This window comes from Alternaria infectoria, assembly GCF_024043175.1.
Source record: "Alternaria infectoria strain BMP 0036 chromosome Unknown scaffold_4, whole genome shotgun sequence".
NCBI lineage: Eukaryota > Fungi > Ascomycota > Dothideomycetes > Pleosporales > Pleosporaceae > Alternaria > Alternaria infectoria.
The window spans coordinates 197,165-216,514 of NW_026250693.1; the positions used below are offsets into that span (position 1 = coordinate 197,165).

Below are 19,350 nucleotides of genomic sequence, written 5' to 3' on the forward strand. Positions count from 1 at the left end.
AGGTGGTTAGTTTCAAGGATGGATTGGGACAGCAATGGTGATGAGCGACAAGAAAGCGAGTAGGGCGCCGTTGAGTCGAGTGCGCGGGTGGAGTGTGTCGTGTGCAGAGATCTTTGTCGCGCGAAGAAGGAAAGAGGAGTCGGGCGCAGCTTTCGTACGCACGGACCACTAGCGTGGTATTAGCCGAGCCGTGGTTCCAAGGTTCTCTCACCAAGAAGAACGTGAAAGAAGAACGTGAACCTTGGGTTGCCTTGGGAAGTACGGACTGCCAAAATGCTACTTGGGTTCACGAGTTAGAGTACACGTGCTTTACGGCTTTGATGTGAATTACGTCAATATTGGCTATAGTACGACACGCGCCCGCAACCTGATCGCGCCCAAGGAAAATGACGATGAAGAACAAGAAAAAGATCTAGTATAGTCCCAAGTGCGCTCTGATATACATAATGAAGACGGGTATAACACCTATGACACCATCCACCAGGCGCCGACGACAATGGAAACCAACACGAGGATGGTCAGGATGCTAGCACCGGCCTTGTCGCCAGTGGTCACGACATCAAACTTGATAGGATCATCACTCTTATCGTCGTTGCCAGCGTCGGGGTTGCTCTTGGAGATACCGCCTTTCTCGGCAGTCGCAGGACCACTGGTAGACGGGTAGAGCAGCGCCTGTACGACTTCCATGGCTGCCATCTGCTCACCAACACCGAAGCTGCCGTCGTTCACCCCGTTTGTGGTCCACTTCAGCCCACAGGAAGTCTGTTGATCACCTCCGTTGCACTGTTTTGCCGCGGCCTGAGCGGATGCCTGGAGGTAAGGGTCAATCTGTTCGCGGGACCAAGGTGCGACACTGGCTGTGTATGCCATGGAACGTGCAAGATAGGCCTTGAAGGAACGCTGATCTACGTCACACTTGCCGTTGTTCTCGCAGGCGACTTCAGACATGACCTTGTCCTTGAAGAAAACGTCGATTCCGTCAATGACACCCTGGACACGCGTCTTCCATTTTTCGTCCTGTGACACATTCCACATGGCGGCAGCACCGGCCATGTGAATGCCAGCATTGTACGTCCACTGGATATGGTTGATGGTTGAGCAGTTCTGCGTGTCGTCGGTTCCATCGTAGTAGTGGTAGTCCGGGCTCATGAGTCCTACCGAAAGTTCCCACTCCCAAGCCTTCTCAGCCCAGTCAGCGTAGGTTTGGTTACCGAGGTATTTGTAAAGTCGCGAGGCGATGTTAAAGAAACAACCGTTCGAAATGGTATTCTTGTAGTTGTAACCTTGGTTGAAGCTGAAGATCTGCCACCTCAAACCACCACCGCAAGTCGACATGTCCCAGCGCTTGTATTGGGTGTTGAAGACGGCCTGTGCAAGCGACAGCCAAGAAGGCTTGCCATCGGGAAGATCAGGAAACTTGTTCTCTGCAGCCGTCATGGCGGCCATGCCCCAGAAGGCTTGGTCATCGTTTCCGAGCGTCTTGGTCTGGTTATCAGGCATGTAGTTGGCGTTCACTCCGATCTGGGCTTCTAGAGCCTGGGTGGTGATTTTGTTATACTGATCATCACCCGTGTAGTACCAGTAGTCAACGAAGGCATTGAACATGGCGCCACATTCCCACCAGTAGTATGGATCTGGGAGATTGCCTGGTGTGTCGCCTGGGTTGTCACCGGTGTAGTACTTGCGCAAGTTCGCGGAGAGGGACTTGGCGGTCTGCTTGATGGAGTCTGTACATGTCAGTACGTATGCTTGCTGGCGTCGGACTTGAGGAAGTCGCACCTGGGGAGCTAATATCCAGGTCGACCGCGCCCACACTTGCGAACAACAGGTTCGAGGCGCCAAGGGCGCCGAGGGCAGAGGTGAGCTTCATGTTGGGTCGGGTCTAGTCGGCAGTTGCAGCCAGGGTCCAGCGCCAGGCTTGGAGACACTGCGCAGTGTCGCGAAGGGAGTAGTGTTGAAATGATCAAGCTTTCAGGCCAGCAGGCGGCTTGGCTCTGACGTGGGGTATTGTAGAGAGTGTCGGGTTGATTGACGGGTGGTATGAAAGGAGCGACGGGGATCAGGGGCGCGTACGGCACGGCGGTCGACACGGGATTAGAGGTGTGTATCGATTAGGAAGCGGTGCAGCGAGTGTGTTCGAAGAGAAGGGAACGGGAAACAGGAAGCTGGCGGTGGAGCAAGCGTTGCGCGAACTCCTGAGCGGCGAATGGGTAGCAGACACCGAGACTCAAGACATTGGACACGCGTCTTGGCGGCGATCAGACCCACTTGCCAGGTACAAACGGCGCCTGGCCTGCGTGAGGCCTGGGGATGCCTCTCGCCCTGATAGGCTAGCGACGCAGGCACACTCTATTGACGACAATGCACGATGCTTCTGCTGCATAATGTGTCTCGTTGACGAAGACACCTGTCGCTTCTGTTTGCTGCGCAGAGACGCGGCGATGCGGGCGTCTGGCTGGGCGGCGACGACAGTGATGACGAAGCGCCAACTACACACTACCTTTAGTGTAATTGTCTTGTCAAAATCCGGTCCGTCTTTGTTCTCGTTGCAGGTCGTATTGCCGTGTTGCCACGCCGCAGCTGCGGACGGAAGTCTGGTAAGCAGTAAGATTGGCCTCGTAACAGCGAGGCTGAGACGACGGACCCGTCTTTACTTTCAGAGGCCATGGACGACAGGTTGAGGACAGGCGGAATTTATCTGTGAAGTTTTCGAGCGTGTAGACGGACCGATGACGGATCGTGCAGCACCTGTTGCCTCATAGCCAGAGTGTCGTAATCGCGAGGCTGGTGTTCGTCACGTGCCGTGGCGCAGGCTGGGCAGCCCAGATCCAGATGGGGGCCGGAAGCAGGCACGGCAGCGATCGCATCAACTTGAATAGAATACCGTCATAACCGTTGGAACATCAAATCCGCTGTTGACTCGACTGTGCACACTGCGCAGACATATTGGCATTCACAGATTAAAATTCCGTGTTGTTGCGCCAGGTTTCACGCAAACATCAGCCTCACTGCTCAAACGGAGCTGACACATTGCGCTCGTTCGCCATCCGGGCTGAGCGGACTCTTGGTCTTCCTCTGGGCAACCACACCACCATCTCCATCCTCCAGACACCACCTCACCACCCACACCTATCCATCACCACCACCTCTTGAAGCCTACGCAAGTCGCACGCTACCCGGAATTTCCAGCACACTCCATCTCCAACCATGTCGAGCCGCGAAGAGCCCCCGTACGATCCCTACATCCCCAGCGGCGGCGCCGGTGGACAGCAGGGCGGCCAGGGCCAGAATGGCAACCACCGCACAGCTGCGCTCCAAGCGGTATGTTGTTACTTTTCTTCTGTGTGCGGGTCGAGCGCTACGTCGTTTGTCGCATCCTCGCAAGACAGCTATGGTCGAGCCGCAGTGGCCGGCAGAGAGCTTGCGTCAGCGATGCGATAGTGACCAAACTGCCTCGCACCCTCGTTGCACCTTTCCACTCGCTTTGCGCACATGTGCAAACGTACATGCATGCGCGAAGGAGCGGTTCAAAGAAGTTTAAATCATGTGTGAGCTCGTGCTGACTCGTATCCCAGGAAATCGACAGCACCGTTGGCATCATGCGGGACAACATCAACAAGGTCTCAGAGCGAGGAGCCCGTCTAGACTCGCTACAGGACAAGACCGATAACCTCGCCGTGTCCGCCCAGGGCTTCCGAAGGGGCGCCAACCGTGTGCGCAAGCAGATGTGGTGGAAGGACATGAAGATGCGCATGTGCCTCATTGTGGGCATCATCATCCTGCTCATCGTCATTATCGTTCCTTCTGGTAAGCCGTCCCTCGTAGACAACCATAAGCTCCCTATGGCTAACACACACACACAGTCGTTGCCACGCAAAAGAACTAAACCACACCCACGAGATACCACGAACCAGTACATTAATAATAGCGCGGACGGGGGAGGTTGCACAGCCATTGGGGGACGGAGGAGAATGGCTACGAGTTGCACTACGATCAACGACAGCGGTCTCACTGTAGGATGTGTGTCACGGCGAACACGGAGCGATGGATCAGATCTGTTTCTTGTCTTTCTTTGCATTCAGACGGTCGTGCTGTGCTGCACTCACGGATAAGCTCCTTTGCATGGAACGAACTCCGCCACCGCTACGAATATCCAACGAGAGCCCAGTTCCCCAGCATGGTCGTCAGACGAGCAAATGGAGTTTTATGCATTGTGAGTTGCTGTCTTGCATGTCTATAGTCAATTTACATCTTATGCCTTGATTGTGTACTGCTGCGTGAAGAATGTAGGACTGAATAGGGAGGCGGATCATTATTTGAGAGCAATCTGAAAGAGATGCTACTTAAATACTGTCCTTTTGATAATGGGTACAAACAGAGACTAGACTGATCACGCAGTTTACTCGGTAAAGAGCGTTCCAACAACGCTCTGTACAACGACCACCGTCATCATATCCTATTCTTGAGTGGGGTGACTGCGGCTACCGCCGTACCACCCGACTAGATACGCCATTAGCTCATGGGGCTGAGGACGTTCTCGATGAACACCAGCAATATGTATCCCAAATACATCAGATCTTTCCAGGGATGGTTGGATAGATTAAGATCTGTGGCACCAGCCTGCTGACATTTAACTCGGTCTTGAGTAAACCATTGACAGTAGTATCAGGCCAACCACACACACACACGGCTATGTCGGTAGGCGATCCCCTTGCTATAGGCCGACTGAGCTCCGATCCGGCATTTCTATGCCGAGTTCACCGTCACGCTGCTTTGCGACGTCCTTGTCCAAGAGTGATATGCGTAAGGCGCTCTACACTATAATTCTCAAGGTTGAACTCATGTACGCCACTATGCGCCGTGTGAAAACAAACGCACTCCCTTGGGACAATACTTAAAGCCTGTCAAATGGTATTCGAGCAGTTCACTCTCACGTCCTTCTATCATATTCCCGTACCTTTAGCTACTCTTCTAACTCCTCACCTCCCCACGCATGAAACACATCTCCGTCTTTCTGATTTGTCTGTAGACTTCTTAGTCACAACCAGTCTCGTACACAACAACAAGGTAAATGCAACTCGACTTACCTCCCATGGCGAACTGTACAAGCGGTCTCAGCCTCGCACAAGAAGGCCAATCGAACTGCGATAACGTCCAGGGAACCTGTGCATACGCTCTCTGCTCCGATCCCTTTAACGCGGCACAATGTTACAGTCTAGACGCTCGTCTCGGTCTACAAACAAACTACCCGTCTTACTCCTACAATTGCTACACCAACTGTCCTGTGGCATGGGATCCTGAATATCCTCTTGCGCAGGGAAATACTGCTTTGTAAGCTCTGTCGTTCAAATACATACCGTGATCAGATCCAAAGGCATCTGAGTAGCATCTATTCGCAGCCTCTCCAAGTCGAATGGAAAACGCATTAACACTACGAACAGTTGTTGCGACGACCCTGGCATGGTGGTCGTGTGTCGACCCAACTGTACCTGTACCAATGTCGACGACGTCGCCCCGTCATCGCCACCGCTTTCGTCACTAGCGCCTTCTACGTCACCGGCGAGCTCCGAGGTGGCTGACTCGACTACGATGCCCACAACCGGTGTCCTGACGACTGGAACAGACACGGCTTTGCCTTCTAGTACTAGTCCGTCTGCGGGCTCCAGAGCAGGCGTAGGTGTAGGTGTAGGTGTGGTTCTGGGAGTTGCGGCGCTTTTGGGTTTGGGTCTTACGTAGACGGGCTGCGTAGTCGACATGTCCCAGGGTTTGTTCACAGGAGAAGCCAACAATACACCACCAACATATTCGAGCAGAAGATGGTTGGATGGACCAAGGTCTGTGGCGTTAGACTGCTGACGCGCAGCCTCAGCCTTGGGCAGACTTTTGATATTAGCACGAGGCTGAGATGGCCATCCCATTGCTATAGGCTGGGTAGGCTCTGAATCTGCATTATCTGTCCCGTATTTACTGTCACACTGCCTTGTAACCATCTGTCTTTCTAAGATTAACGTACGTGTGGCGTTTTACACAAGACTGGTTACGGCTGGACTCATGTAAGCCACTATGCATAGGGCAGAAGCAACACTGGTAACTCAGAGTGATACTTAGAGTCTGCCTCTTGATTTTCGAGCAGTACACTCCAACTTTCTGTCATCTTCTTATAGCCTTGGTCATCATCGTACATTCCCTCTTCTAACTCGAGTCTTTCGCGAATCAGGCCTCTTTGGTCTGGCAGTAGAGTCCGCAGGCATTTTTCAGCCTACCTACACAGGGCATCGCAAATCGACTTGCTGCGATGTCTGGAGGTATAACACTACCTCCGCCGACACCGCCTTCTATCTTGCTCTTGCCGCCCACCCCGTCACTTCCATCCCTTTCAGCAGCAAGATCATCAGCGACCGACATAACCACGACATCCAGAACTAGTATCCCAACAGCAGCAACAAACACAGCCTCGCCTTCTACAAACGGTCTGTCTACAGGTGCCAAAGCAGGCATAGGCGTGGGTGCAGTTCTAGGAGCAGCAACACTTTTCGGTCTCGCCTTCTGGCTTGGTTGGATCCTACGTAAGCGACGCAGAAGCCCGGTCGATCTATCCCATGACCTACCGATAGGAGAAACCGAGGCGAAACACAATACCCATAGCATGTGGGAGTCTAATCAAGCAACGTATATGGGCCCAGAAGATATTCCTATAGCGATGGGGAACCACGAACTGGATGGTAGACAGGTACCTGCGGAGGCTGGTCACTGAAGTGTATATGGCTGAGCGATGTATCCGGACAGCATGCTTTGGTTACTCTCCAAGTGGTGGTAGCGATTGTCGGATCTGGGGTAAGCAGTGTAGGCATTGGTTGAGATGCAGGAGTTCAATTCGAGGTTGGAGATAACTAGGCACATAAGGCTTGCTGTAATTCGGGACTGTAATGTAACTTCGCGTGGTTGACATCTGAACGCAATGCGACCTTACCCGTTTAGGAGTAGGCTCTCAACTTTCCAGTGTCACTACCACAATCTTTGGTACTCCGCATGATACAATGGATTCAAGTAAGAGATAATGGTTCTAGTATACCTTAGCACTAGGGCGCCTGATCTTTCCCGTGAACCTAGTGCTAGGTCCTCACAAGTTAGTAGTGTCCACAGTGCTGTGGGTTGGGCGGCGCAGGATGGGCAAGCTGGGAAAGGGCCTTTTGTCTTGTCGAGAAAATTTGCCTCAACAGCAGCTCGAAGCGCGCAGGCATGCAGCAATGATGCCTGAAAAGTCTGATCTGCGGCTGCCGTTCTCCATGCGTACAAAGTTAGGTAGCTGTCTCCGGCGGCGCTAGGAAAGTTCCCTGTGGTCTGGGGAAGCAGCGATAACGGCGCAGCGAAATTTGTTGCTTCCGCGTCATATCTCGAGACCCATTTGGTCCCTCACGGCTCCACAGTCTAGTCACCGCAGCAATTCGCGTTGGATTAAGTCGCCCAGGGCCCGAGCAGCGACTGCGACTGCTTCTGCTTCTTGGGAGCGACACTCACCATGCAGAGCTTTGTACGAGCCGGCCGTGTGGCTGCCCGATCCTCCTCCCGCGTCCTCGCCAGCCAGACGCCGCGAGCCCTCCCGCGAGCCCTCGTCGCTAGCACGACTCCGAGCCGCCTATACACGACGTCCAAGGATGGCCGCAACTCGTCCATCTACGCCGCCTTCCTCAACCTGCTGGCCAGCTCCAGCTCCCGCCGCGAAGTCGACCAGTACCTCGGCCAGTTCCGCTCTGTCTCGCCGCACCAGTTCGCTGTCGTCAAGGTCGGAGGCGCCATCCTCACCGACCACCTCGAGGAGCTATGCTTTGCCCTCCAGCAGCTGCACGCCATCGGCCTGTACCCCATCATCGTCCATGGCGCCGGCCCGCAGATGAACCAGCTGCTGCTCGACTCGGGTGTCGAGCCCGACTTCATTGACGGCATACGCGTCACGGACAAGAAGACGCTGGGCATTGCGCGCAAGCTGTTCCTCGAGGCAAACATGGACCTGGTCATGACGCTGAAGAGGGACTGGGGCGTGCCCGCGCGGCCCATCACCGCGGGTGCTCTGCAGGCCGACTACCTGGACAAGGAGAAGTGGAAGTACGTCGGAAACATCACCACCGTCAACAAGAGGCAGATCATGGATGCGCTGGAGAACAAGGAACTGCCCATCCTGTGCTCCATGGGCGAGACGCTCGACGGCCAGATCCTCAACATCAACGCCGACGTAGCTGCCGCAGCTCTGGCGCGCGAGTTCCAGCCCCTCAAGGTCATCTACCTCTCCGAGAAGGGAGGACTGTTCAACGCCGAGTCCAAGCTCATCCCTCACATCAACCTGGAGGGCGAGTATGACACCTACATGAAGCAATCCTGGGTTAGATACGGCACGAAGCTTAAGATAGTGGAGGCCAAGAAGCTCCTGGACGGTCTCCCACGCACGTCGAGTGTAGCCATCACCCACCCCTCGAACCTCGGAAAGGAGCTGTTCACCCATACCGGAAGCGGCACTCTTATCCGTAACGGCGGCAGTGTGAAGGAGACCAGCAAGTTCGAGGATTTGGACGTCCCTGCTCTGCAAGAGGCTATCACCAAGAGCAAAGCTGCCGACGCTGCCGATGCGGTCAACAGATATATCCAGAACCTCAAGACGCGACCATTCGAGGTCTTCCATGATGATTCCATGGGCGTCGTTGCCGTCGTTTACCCACCGACTGCCGACGGTGAGTTCGCACAGCTTTCGCACTTCAGCATGACCAAGGATGCCTTCCTGAACAACCTGAACGACTTGGTCTTCCAGCGCATGAAGCAAAAGTACCCCAAGATGTACTGGATTGTAGACGACCAGTCGCAAAACTACGTCAAATGGCACCTGGAGAAGACGGATGGCTTCCTCCGCCGCGAGAAGGAAGTCTTCTGCTGGTGGGGCGCGGCTGAGTCTTCCGAGATCTTCTCGCTCCTCGAGAACTACCAGAAGCAGGGTCGCAGCATGCTCAAGGACAGCTTAGATGCTCAGTTCCGACGGGCGGCCGACTTTGTTGCCAGTTTGAAGCAGGGCCAGCAGACGCGGGGCTACACGACCATTGCTGGCCAATCTGCAAGGCCTCAACTTAGACAGAACAGGACTCTTCCTGCGTTGTCCCGAGGCTTCGCTACCACTGCATCGCGCTCAATGGATACCACTAACCCCAACCCACCATACGGTATCAAGCATAAGCACAGGGACTACCCTGCTAAGGTTGCACTGATTGGTGCGCGAGGCTACACAGGGCAAGCTCTAATCGAGCTGCTCAACAAGCACCCCAACATGGACCTGCGTCATGTATCATCACGTGAGCTCAACGGCAAGAAGCTTGAAGGCTACACCAAGCGACAGATCACCTACGAGAACCTGTCACCCGAAGATGTGAAGAAGATGGCCGAGAACGGCGAGGTCGACTGCTGGGTCATGGCTCTCCCCAACGGAGTGTGCAAACCATTCGTCGATGCCATCAACGAGAGCGGCAAGGAAACTCTCATTGTCGATCTGAGTGCCGACTACCGTTTCGACGAGAGCTGGACCTACGGACTGCCAGAGACCGTTGACCGCGCCAAGATCTCCGACGCTACACGCATCGCCAACCCTGGATGCTACGCCACAGCTGCTCAACTCGGCATTGCGCCTCTGCTTGAGTTCATCGGCGGCCAGCCAACCGTCTTCGGTGTCTCAGGCTACTCGGGTGCAGGCACCAAGCCCAGTCCCAAGAACGACGTCAAGAACCTCGAAAACAACCTCATTCCCTACAGCTTGACAGACCACATCCACGAGAAGGAAATCTCACGGCAGCTAGGCACTGAGGTTGCTTTCATCCCCCACGTCGCAGTCTGGTTCCAGGGTATTCACGTAAGTTCCCCCTTCTTCCCATCTAAAAAAGTCTTGATCACGTTTACTAACATTCTAAAACAGCACACCATTTCCATCCCCCTCAACCGCACAATGACATCCCGCGACATCCGCAACCTCTACCAGGACCGCTACGCCGGCGAGAAGCTCGTCAAGATTGTCGGCGAATCCCCACTCGTCAAGAACATTTCTGGCAAGCACGGCGTCGAAATCGGTGGTTTCGCCGTCCACAGCTCGGGCAAGCGCGTCGTCGTCAATGCTACGATTGATAACCTGCTCAAGGGCGCTGCGACTCAGTGCTTGCAAAACATGAATTTGGCGTTGGGCTACGGTGAGTATGATGGTATTCCGTACTAGGCGTATGGACGTCTTGAGGAATGGGAGTGGGCGGATGGGTGTTGGTGGGTTGGATTGGAGGATTAGCAGGAATGAGGAACAGCATCATGGTTTCTTAACACGGAAAATAAGGAACTATCGGCGCATTTCGTACGTGTGTGTATACGCTAGACAGGAACTTCTTTTTAAGAGAGTTGAGAAGTTGTAGATATATCCAATTGCAAAGCGTGTGTTCAAAAAGTGGCGCTCTTGCACTTTGTCAAACTTCCTTGTTTCCCGCTTCGCATCGGTAGAAAACGAACACCCCATATTCATCGGCACCCGCCTTCTTTTCTGACAACAGCGGACCTCGCCATGCTAGGCGGCAAGCGACATGACAGCTCACGTGCCTATAGCAGTCGCCGCCGAGCCGCGGGGTGGGGTTGGAGGGGCAAGAACGCGAACTACGGCCATCGGCGAGCTCCTGCACGCGGAGCCTCCACTGCCTATGCAACCTAGACCGCGTACGAAGATAAGGGACAAACACGTCGATGCTGATTCGTTCAAGTCAGTTTGTCCACCAACTAGAGTACTCAACTAACTCATGTAATACACGCTCCCGACGCTCCACGCCGCTGCAGTTCTTCATGCCGCCGCGCTTGCCATATCTAGTTTGCTTATTCCCCACAAGCCCGACGGACAGGACCCTGAACAGCTAGAGGATCAAGCTTGTGATACCTACCGTGACATTCTTGCCTTCCCTCTCTCTTTTCCCCATTCCTCTCGCCTGTGTTTGTGTCTTTTACGTCTCTCTCTTTCTTCTTTGATCACCGACAGCACCGCGGGTGGCAAACATGGCGCCTGGTCTCATATCCCCACAACCAGCCGTGTCGAACGATGCGACCAAGTCGCTGAACGAAGTCACGGCCGATTACGATGATACACTCCGGTTTTATCTGAATGGCACCAAGGTTGTACTGGATAGTGCGGATCCTGAAGTTACGCTGTTGGAGTACTTGAGGGGGATTGGGTTGACGGGGACGAAGTTGGGGTGTGCGGAGGGTGGGTGTGGTGCTTGTACTGTGGTATGTTTGCCACTTCACTTTGACTCGTGGTTGTGGTGGAGGATACTGGGTCGAAAACTAAAAGACACTGCACTTTGGTTCTGGGACTATCGGAAAGATTGGTCAAGAAATCAAGGGCGAGAGACTGACAATTTGCTAGGTTGTATCGCAATTCAATCCCACAACGAACAAGATCTACCACGCCTCCGTAAACGCATGCCTCGCACCTCTCGTCAGCGTAGACGGCAAACACGTCATAACAGTGGAAGGAATTGGCAATGTAAAGCGGCCACATCCTGCTCAGGAGAGGATAGCAAAGGGAAATGGCAGTCAATGCGGTTTCTGCACACCAGGCATCGTCATGTCATTATATGCTCTCCTCCGCAACAATGTTGGTCCGAGCGAGCTCGAGGTTGAGGAAGCCTTTGATGGTAACCTCTGTCGGTGTACAGGATACAGGCCGATACTAGACGCGGCGCAGAGCTTCAGCGTGAAATCGGGCTGCGCGAAAGCAAAGGCCAATGGTGGAGGCGGATGCTGTATGGACAAGGACGGTGCGAATGGCGGAGGTTGCGGCAAGAACATTGATGACGACCAACCGATCAAGCGATTCACACCACCTGGGTTCATCGAGTACAAGCCAGACACAGAGTTGATCTTTCCTCCACAGCTACGGAAACACGAGTTCAAACCGTTGGCATTCGGTAACAAGAAGAAGAGGTGGTTTAGGCCAACGACTCTGCAACAGTTACTGGAGATCAAGGACGTTTATCCCTCTGCAAAGCTCATTGGTGGCTCGACCGAGACACAAATCGAGATCAAGTTCAAGGGAATGAACTACAACGCTTCAGTCTTTGTCGGCGATATTGCGGAACTACGGCAGTTCAAACTTCACGACGATCATCTCGAAATCGGCGGAAATGTTGTTCTCACGGATCTGGAGGAGATTTGCAAAGACGCTCTCGAACATTACGGACCGGTCAGAGGTCAACCATTCGCTACCATCCTCAAGCAGATACGGTATTTCGCTGGACGACAAATTAGGAATGTGGGTACACCCGCTGGTAACCTGGCAACAGCAAGTCCTATTTCCGATCTGAATCCGGTGTTTGTTGCGACGAATGCGACGCTCATAGCGAAGAGCCTTAAGGAGACAACGGAAATTCCCATGTCTACTTTCTTCAAGGGATATAGGCAGACTGCTCTACCTCCGGATGCCATCATTGCGGGGTTGAAGATCCCGGTTGCGAAAGAGAAGGGCGAGTACATCCGCGCGTACAAGCAGGCAAAGAGGAAAGATGACGACATTGCTATTGTGAATGCCGCTTTGAGGATATCACTGGACGACCAGCACACAGTCGAGAGCGTAGATTTGGTGTACGGTGGCATGGCACCTACGACAATCCACGCGCGGAAAGCAATGGACTTCCTCCAAGGGAAGAAGTTCTCTGATCTCCCAACACTGGAGGGCGTCATGGACAAGCTCGAAGAAGACTTCGATCTGCGGTTTGGTGTCCCAGGTGGTATGGCGACATACAGGAAGTCTCTCGCGCTCGGCTTCTTCTACAAGTTCTACCATGAGATCCTGGCTGAGCTGCACGCTGAGGAAGTTGAAGTCGACACACATGCAATCGGCGAGATTGAAAGAGATATCAGCTCGGGCAAGAAGGACGACAAGGCTGCTGAGGCTTACATCCAGAATGAAGTCGGGCAGTCGAAGAGCCATGTCGCAGCTATGAAGCAGTGCACTGGAGAGGCGCAGTACACTGACGACATTCCCCTGCAAAGAAACGAGTTGTATGGCTGCTTGGTACTTTCGACAAAGGCGCATGCCAAGCTACTCTCAGTCGATGCCGAACCCGCTCTAGAACTTCCTGGTGTTGTCACGTACGTCGACCACAAGGATCTTGCATCCCCAGAAGCCAACTGGTGGGGTGCGCCGTCCTGCGATGAGACATTCTTTGCTCTTGACGAAGTCTTCACTGCTGGTCAGCCAATTGGTATGATCTTGGCTGACACAGCGAAACATGCAGAGCAGGCCGCACGTGCTGTCAAGATCGAGTATGAAGAGCTTCCAGCTATCTTCACAATTGAAGAGGCTATTGAGAAGGATAGCTACTTCAACCACTTCCGTCACATCCAGAAGGGAGATACCGAGAAGGCGTTTGCCGAGGCTGATCACGTCTTCACTGGTGTAGCGCGCATGGGCGGTCAAGAGCACTTCTACCTTGAGACTCAAGCATGTGTCGCTGTCCCCAAGCCTGAGGATGGCGAGATGGAGATCTTCAGCAGTACGCAAAACCCGGCCGAGACACAAGCTTATGTGTCCAAGGTCGTCGGTGTTGCCGCCAATAAGATTGTCACCCGTGTCAAGCGCATGGGTGGTGGCTTTGGTGGTAAGGAGACACGTTCAGTCCAACTCGCTGGTATCGTGGCCTGCGCAGCGAATAAGGTTCGTCGACCTGTACGCTGTATGTTGAACCGAGACGAAGACATCATGACATCTGGACAACGGCATCCCTTCCTCGCTCGCTGGAAAGTTGCCGTCAACAAAGACGGTAAACTACAAGCCCTTGATGCAGACGTCTTCTGCAATGGTGGTTGGAGTCAGGATCTCTCTGGTGCAGTTGTGGAGCGGTCTCTCTCCCACATCGACAACTGCTACTCGATACCCAACATCCATGTTCGCGGACGTGTCGCGAAAACAAACACCGTCTCCAACACCGCATTCCGAGGCTTTGGCGGACCACAGGGCATGTTCATCGCAGAGACCTATATGGAAGAAGTCGCCGACCACCTCAACATCCCCGTGGAGAAGCTACGAGAAATCAACTTTTACTCGCCCTCCACAAACATGATCACGCACTTCAACCAAGAAATCAAAGACTGGTACGTCCCACTCATGTACAAGCAAGTCCAAGAAGAATCCGCCTACGTCCAACGCCGCGCCGAAATCGAAGAGTTCAACAAAACCCACAAGTGGAACAAACGCGGTCTCTCCATCATCCCCACCAAATTCGGCATCTCCTTCACCGCCCTCTTCCTCAACCAAGCCGGCGCCCTCGTCCACATCTACCACGACGGCAGCATCCTCGTCGCGCACGGCGGCACAGAAATGGGCCAAGGCCTGCACACCAAGATGACGCAAATCGCGGCGGAAACGCTAGGCGTCCCCCTCGACTCCGTCTTCATCAGCGAAACCGCCACAAACACCGTCGCAAACAGTTCCTCGACCGCCGCCTCCGCCTCCTCGGACCTAAACGGCTACGCCATCCACAACGCCTGTGTGGAACTAAACGCCCGCCTCGCCCCCTTCCGCGAAAAACTAGGCAAAGACGCCACCATGAAAGACCTCGCCCACGCCGCCTACTTCTCCCGCGTCAACCTCTCCGCACAAGGGTTTTACAAAACCCCCGATATAGGCTACGTCTGGGGCGCAAACACGGGCCAGATGTTCTTCTACTTCACACAGGGCGTTGCGGCTGCTGAAGTCGAAATCGACACGCTGACTGGTGACTGGACGACTCGTCGCGCTGATATCAAAATGGATGTTGGAAGGAGTATCAATCCGGCGATCGACTACGGCCAGATTGAAGGCGCGTTTGTGCAGGGTCAGGGGCTTTTTACGACGGAGGAGTCACTGTGGTTGAGGGGCACGGGGGGTGTGGCGACGAAGGGGCCGGGGAATTATAAGATTCCGGGTTTCAGGGATGTGCCTCAAGTTATGAACGTTACGTTGCTTAAGGATGTTAACTGGGAGAATCTGAGGACTATTCAGAGGAGTAGGGGTGTTGGTAAGTTTCTTTCCCGGTTTTTTCCTGTTTCTTTTCTTTACCTACTGTCGTCCTTTATACCGTCACTGTTTCACTGACTTTGTTACCACTAGGCGAACCCCCCCTCTTCATGGGCAGCGCTGTCTTCTTCGCCATCCGCGACGCACTCAAAGCTGCGCGTAAACAGTTTGGCGAAACATCTCTTCTATCACTTACGTCGCCTGCGACGGTTGAGAGGATAAGGATTAGTTGTGCGGACCCCATTCTGAAGCGTGCGTGGGTTGAGCCGAAGGAGGGGGAGAAGAGCTTCTTTATTAGTATTTAGTCATGTCTGTACGTGTTCTTGGGATAGTTGACTGGATGGTGGGCGTTTTGAGAAATGACGAAAGGATTTCCATATTGTTGAAACTCTGTTGATATCGGATATGTTGTGACGTGTGAGGACTAGACTGCGTGACATCGATTCTTGATGAGGATACATTGGAAGAACTTGAAGAACTGCGCTGCCACGTCTAAAGCCAGACACCCGTGTATCCCTTGTTCAACAGCATTATCATGTCGTACCACACACGTCCACAAGCCTCACACATACAAGAGAAGAAGTGTTGTTTGTTGAACTTGATTGAATAAACTCTCAGTATACACATCAGGGGGTATGTTATCTCCTGTCTACTCCTCCTCCTCTCTCATCTCCTACACCATTCATATGCCACCCTTCTACCGACAACAGCAGCAGCTTCTTCCACCACCGCCACCGCCACCGCCACCGCCACCTCAAGCCCTCCTCCCACATCTACGTCCTCTCCCTCTGCTAGACATTAAAAACGCCCGGATATATCAATATAAAAAGACAAGATTTCCTCATTCATCATTCCATCCCCAGTAGTCCCTTTGCCATATTTGCTCCCAAAATATCCAACAATATCAAAGAAAAAAGATGAAGCAGCAGAAATAGAAGCCAAGCGATGCATTACAAGACAACAATTCAGATGATCGAAAGAAGGAAAAGAAGAAGTTGGGGTGATTGGAAGCTGTAAGGCGCCGCCCAGCAACTCCACTTTGACCAAGACCCTGGAAAGAAGATGAGGGAAGAAGACGGGAAACAACAGAAAGGCGGTCTTGAAAAGTCTTGATGTTGCAAGTATGCTTTGTACAGGCGATGCATGGAAGAACAGATGCCGTGATATACAGAGTTGCGCGCGCCGTTTATATGTGAGAAGGTTGGAAAAGATTCTTTGCCGACGAAGCCGCTGCTGAAAGGGGATCGTTCAATGGACAACTGGACGGGCGCAGTCGAAGCGAGCGACGGGCGGCTTGTGTATCGGCGCGACGGCGGTGCGTTGAAGTAGTGGCCCCTAGTTCCAGGAAACCGGACAGTCGCACGCAGGCCAGATAACATCTTGGGTCCCCGAGTAAGGCGAAGGCGAAGGCATGTGAGATTCGAAATGTCGTAAACGCCCCCGGCTCCATGCAAATGCTAATGTGGCCTTCGAAAAGGTCGAAAAGAGGAAACGATGATCTATAATTAACGTGCTTTTTTGCGAAGGAATTCCAATCTTGAGGGGTATTCGTCGTACTGCCATGGCCACGTAAGGTAGTCGACACAAGGGAAGTGATGACAACAGAGACCGAAAGCCAGCAGTCTCTGGGAAGTTGCAGGTCACTAGGTCTCTACTTCTGCCTTGCAACCATCCATGAAGGAGTTCTTGGGCCAGTCGTACTTGCTGGATTTCCTGGTTCATGTTAGTATTATCATAAGAGATGTGCTGTGTGAACTTACCAGTCAGTGATGTTAGGGTTCGCATAAGGCTCAGGGTGGTTCCTGATGTAGTCGGTAGTAGGGTAGCCCTCGGGATCACAAGTCATGATCTGGTTGTCCTTTGGCTGGTAGATGCGAATGTAGTCTATCCGCATCTTGGCCGGGAGGTCATGCGCCTCGATGTCCTCGATGTTGATGGCTGCGAAACTGTTCGACATTCCGAAGTTGGCAATGATGGACATGGGCTCTTCCGGGATGACTCGCGTACCAATGTTACCGTTGGCACGCGTCGCTGGTGCGCTCATGGTCCAGGTCTTGTCCTCTCCGACATACCAGGTAATGAAACCTTCGTCGCCGGTCTTGTATTCGAATGAATATGTCTGGTACTGCTTGCCGTTGTACCAGTCGTTGTTCAAGTTGGTCAAACCAGAGATAGCTTGCTGGAAGGGACCACCCTTGTAAGCGTTCATCGTGGTAATCGAGGTATCATAGAGTTCCATGTATTCTGCCAAACATTAGTTGAATCCGATCAAACGGAAGTGAGAGAATTTACCATAGTCAGGCATGTACCATGTGTCGAACGGTGCTGCTTGGAAGGACTGAGACACGACACCAATGGCGTTGGACTCTCCAGGACCGAGGAAATGAACTGAACCTTCCAAAGCATCGATTTCCGGAGCACTGCGGGATTTGCCGGGGCTGGGATGGTCTTGGCCGTCGCAGGTGCAAGCGGGTAGCTTCATACCAGGCAAGTAGCTGAGACCGTCGTATGAACTCTGGTTTGGCGTGATACCAATGTCGCACTTGTCGTGGTAACTGTACGGCCAAAGACCCTCAGTCGAGGCGAGGTAACCGGGGCGAGCCAAGTTGCCCATGGTCCAGAAACCGGGCCAGAAACCACTCGTGTTACCACGACCAGGCAGCGAAATGCTGGCCTCCAAGTGTCCACCCTTGTAGCAGAGCTTGTTCCACGACTGAATCATACCAGAGCGGTAATCGAGGCCGTGGCTCTTCTCTTTGGTGAATTTCAGGACAAGAACGCCGTCTTCGGTGTAGGCTTGATCTGGGTCGTACCACTGGAACATGTCAGCGCTGCAATTTGAAGATGGCTATTTCGAAACTTACCTCCAAATCCATAGTAGCACCGTACCAAATATCAACAGCTTGGAAGAATGGGTCATCTCCGTCGTAGAAGGTGCGACCGGGAGTGTTGAACTCGTCTGAGAAGACCAAGACCTGCTCCTCGCCGTTGTAAGATGTTCGCGTCATGGCCTCCTTGGGCGTATCGGGGTCGATGAGGCCCTTTCGTAGGTTGTTCAGTAGCGGCTCGCTTTGCTTGCCTTCTATGCACAGGGGATTGTCTGTGCATGGACCTCGTTCTGGTGCCGTGAGATCCTCGACGAAGGTGCTGCGATGCGTTAGTGAAGTCGAAGATCGTCGGAATCGCAAATACGTACAGAACAGGGTAACCGATGAAAAGCATGAGAAGACCGAGCGCGAGAATAGCCAAACCACCCAGGTTGACTATACCTCTCCGGGTGAAGACATCGCAGTCTCTCTTATCCTTCTCGTTCGGGTCGGGATTGTGCAGGTAGTCGTCCTTCTCCACGTCTTCTGGGAAGAGCAACAGTCCAGCCGATGGGTGGATGTTGAACTTCTCAGAGACAGTCTGGGTGTTGAGATCTTCTTCGCTGCCAGCCCGCGACGGCGCTCTCGAGTCGTCGAAAGGCGAAGCAAAAGGCCCTCCCGTCATGTCTGAGCTCCAACTTGTCCGCCGCGAGGAAAAGCCAGAGGGCGATTGCATGGGCGATTCGTCTCGGTAGGAGCGCTGCGTCCGGATCTTCTGCGGCGGGAGCAACATCTCGGCGGACTCTGCGATGGACGCATTGCTGTATACATCGGGCGCGCCGGGCGATCGGATGCCTTGACTTGGGGCGGTGCCAGGGCGGATTGGCTGGGTTAACGAGCGCGCCGAGTTGGTTCGTGCCGTGTTGGGGCGCACAGCAGGCATCGAGTTGTCGTCGGTCCTGGGCTCGTGGGAGCCCGAGTTGAGGCGGAGATGGGGCGGCCCGTCTCCCCTCGGCGATTGCGGCATCATGGTGCGAGGGAGCGTATGCGGTGAGTGTTGGCGATAATTCCTGGCTAGTTGCTATTCGGATAGCAGAGCGAAGTGAAGGTGATGAATCGGCGTAGGCGGTATGCAGGTGGAAAACGAGTGTTGCGGTAACCTATGGCACGCGGGTGGGCAAATTCCTAACAGGGGCTATGCTGCAGCTAGTGGTGTCAGGTAAAGCACGCGGGAAGCCGAATATCCTCCACTCGTGATGCGATGCTGCTCGGTATCGCTGCTGGGCGTCGAGGAGCAGGAAGGAGGGCGGCGTGAGGGAAATGGGGGAGGTCGAGGTTCAAGGGGAGGTGAATCGATGGCTCCTGGCCCAAACGGGGGCGCCCAGGATAAGGGACTTGGCAGGGCAGGCGCTGGTCAACGGCAGCAGGCGCGAATGACGGATGACGCAGGACGCACTGGGCTGGAAGGTGCAGATTGGAATGGCGATG

General features: G+C 53.8%; 5 protein-coding genes across 5 annotated transcripts; 3 read left to right on the forward strand and 2 right to left on the reverse strand.

The window, feature by feature from the left end:
- Nucleotides 1-465: 465 nt before the first annotated feature.
- Nucleotides 466-1,870, reverse strand: J4E92_003066 (uncharacterized protein; the record flags this gene model as incomplete). The annotated part of the gene is made up of 2 exons (XM_051494466.1): nt 466-1,727; nt 1,780-1,870. The coding sequence occupies 2 exons, from the start codon at nt 1,868-1,870 to the stop codon at nt 466-468; spliced, it is 1,353 nt and encodes a 450-aa protein (XP_051354759.1).
- A 1,337-nt stretch (nt 1,871-3,207) lies between these two features.
- On the forward strand, nt 3,208-3,886 carry SYB1 (SNAP receptor, synaptobrevin; the record flags this gene model as incomplete). Its single annotated transcript, XM_051494467.1, has 3 exons — nt 3,208-3,321; nt 3,576-3,807; nt 3,864-3,886. 3 exons carry the CDS (start codon nt 3,208-3,210, stop codon nt 3,884-3,886), a joined length of 369 nt encoding a protein of 122 aa, XP_051354760.1.
- Nucleotides 3,887-7,519: 3,633 nt separating this feature from the next.
- Nucleotides 7,520-10,240, forward strand: J4E92_003068 (uncharacterized protein; the record flags this gene model as incomplete). The annotated part of the gene is made up of 2 exons (XM_051494468.1): nt 7,520-9,883; nt 9,947-10,240. 2 exons carry the CDS (start codon nt 7,520-7,522, stop codon nt 10,238-10,240), a joined length of 2,658 nt encoding a protein of 885 aa, XP_051354761.1.
- Nucleotides 10,241-11,052: 812 nt separating this feature from the next.
- On the forward strand, nt 11,053-15,360 carry J4E92_003069 (uncharacterized protein; the record flags this gene model as incomplete). Its single annotated transcript, XM_051494469.1, has 3 exons — nt 11,053-11,283; nt 11,423-15,056; nt 15,149-15,360. 3 exons carry the CDS (start codon nt 11,053-11,055, stop codon nt 15,358-15,360), a joined length of 4,077 nt encoding a protein of 1,358 aa, XP_051354762.1.
- A 1,338-nt stretch (nt 15,361-16,698) lies between these two features.
- J4E92_003070 (uncharacterized protein) lies at nt 16,699-18,892 on the reverse strand (the record flags this gene model as incomplete). Its single annotated transcript, XM_051494470.1, has 5 exons — nt 16,699-16,768; nt 16,816-17,299; nt 17,348-17,870; nt 17,920-18,202; nt 18,252-18,892. The coding sequence occupies 5 exons, from the start codon at nt 18,890-18,892 to the stop codon at nt 16,699-16,701; spliced, it is 2,001 nt and encodes a 666-aa protein (XP_051354763.1).
- Nucleotides 18,893-19,350: the final 458 nt, after the last annotated feature.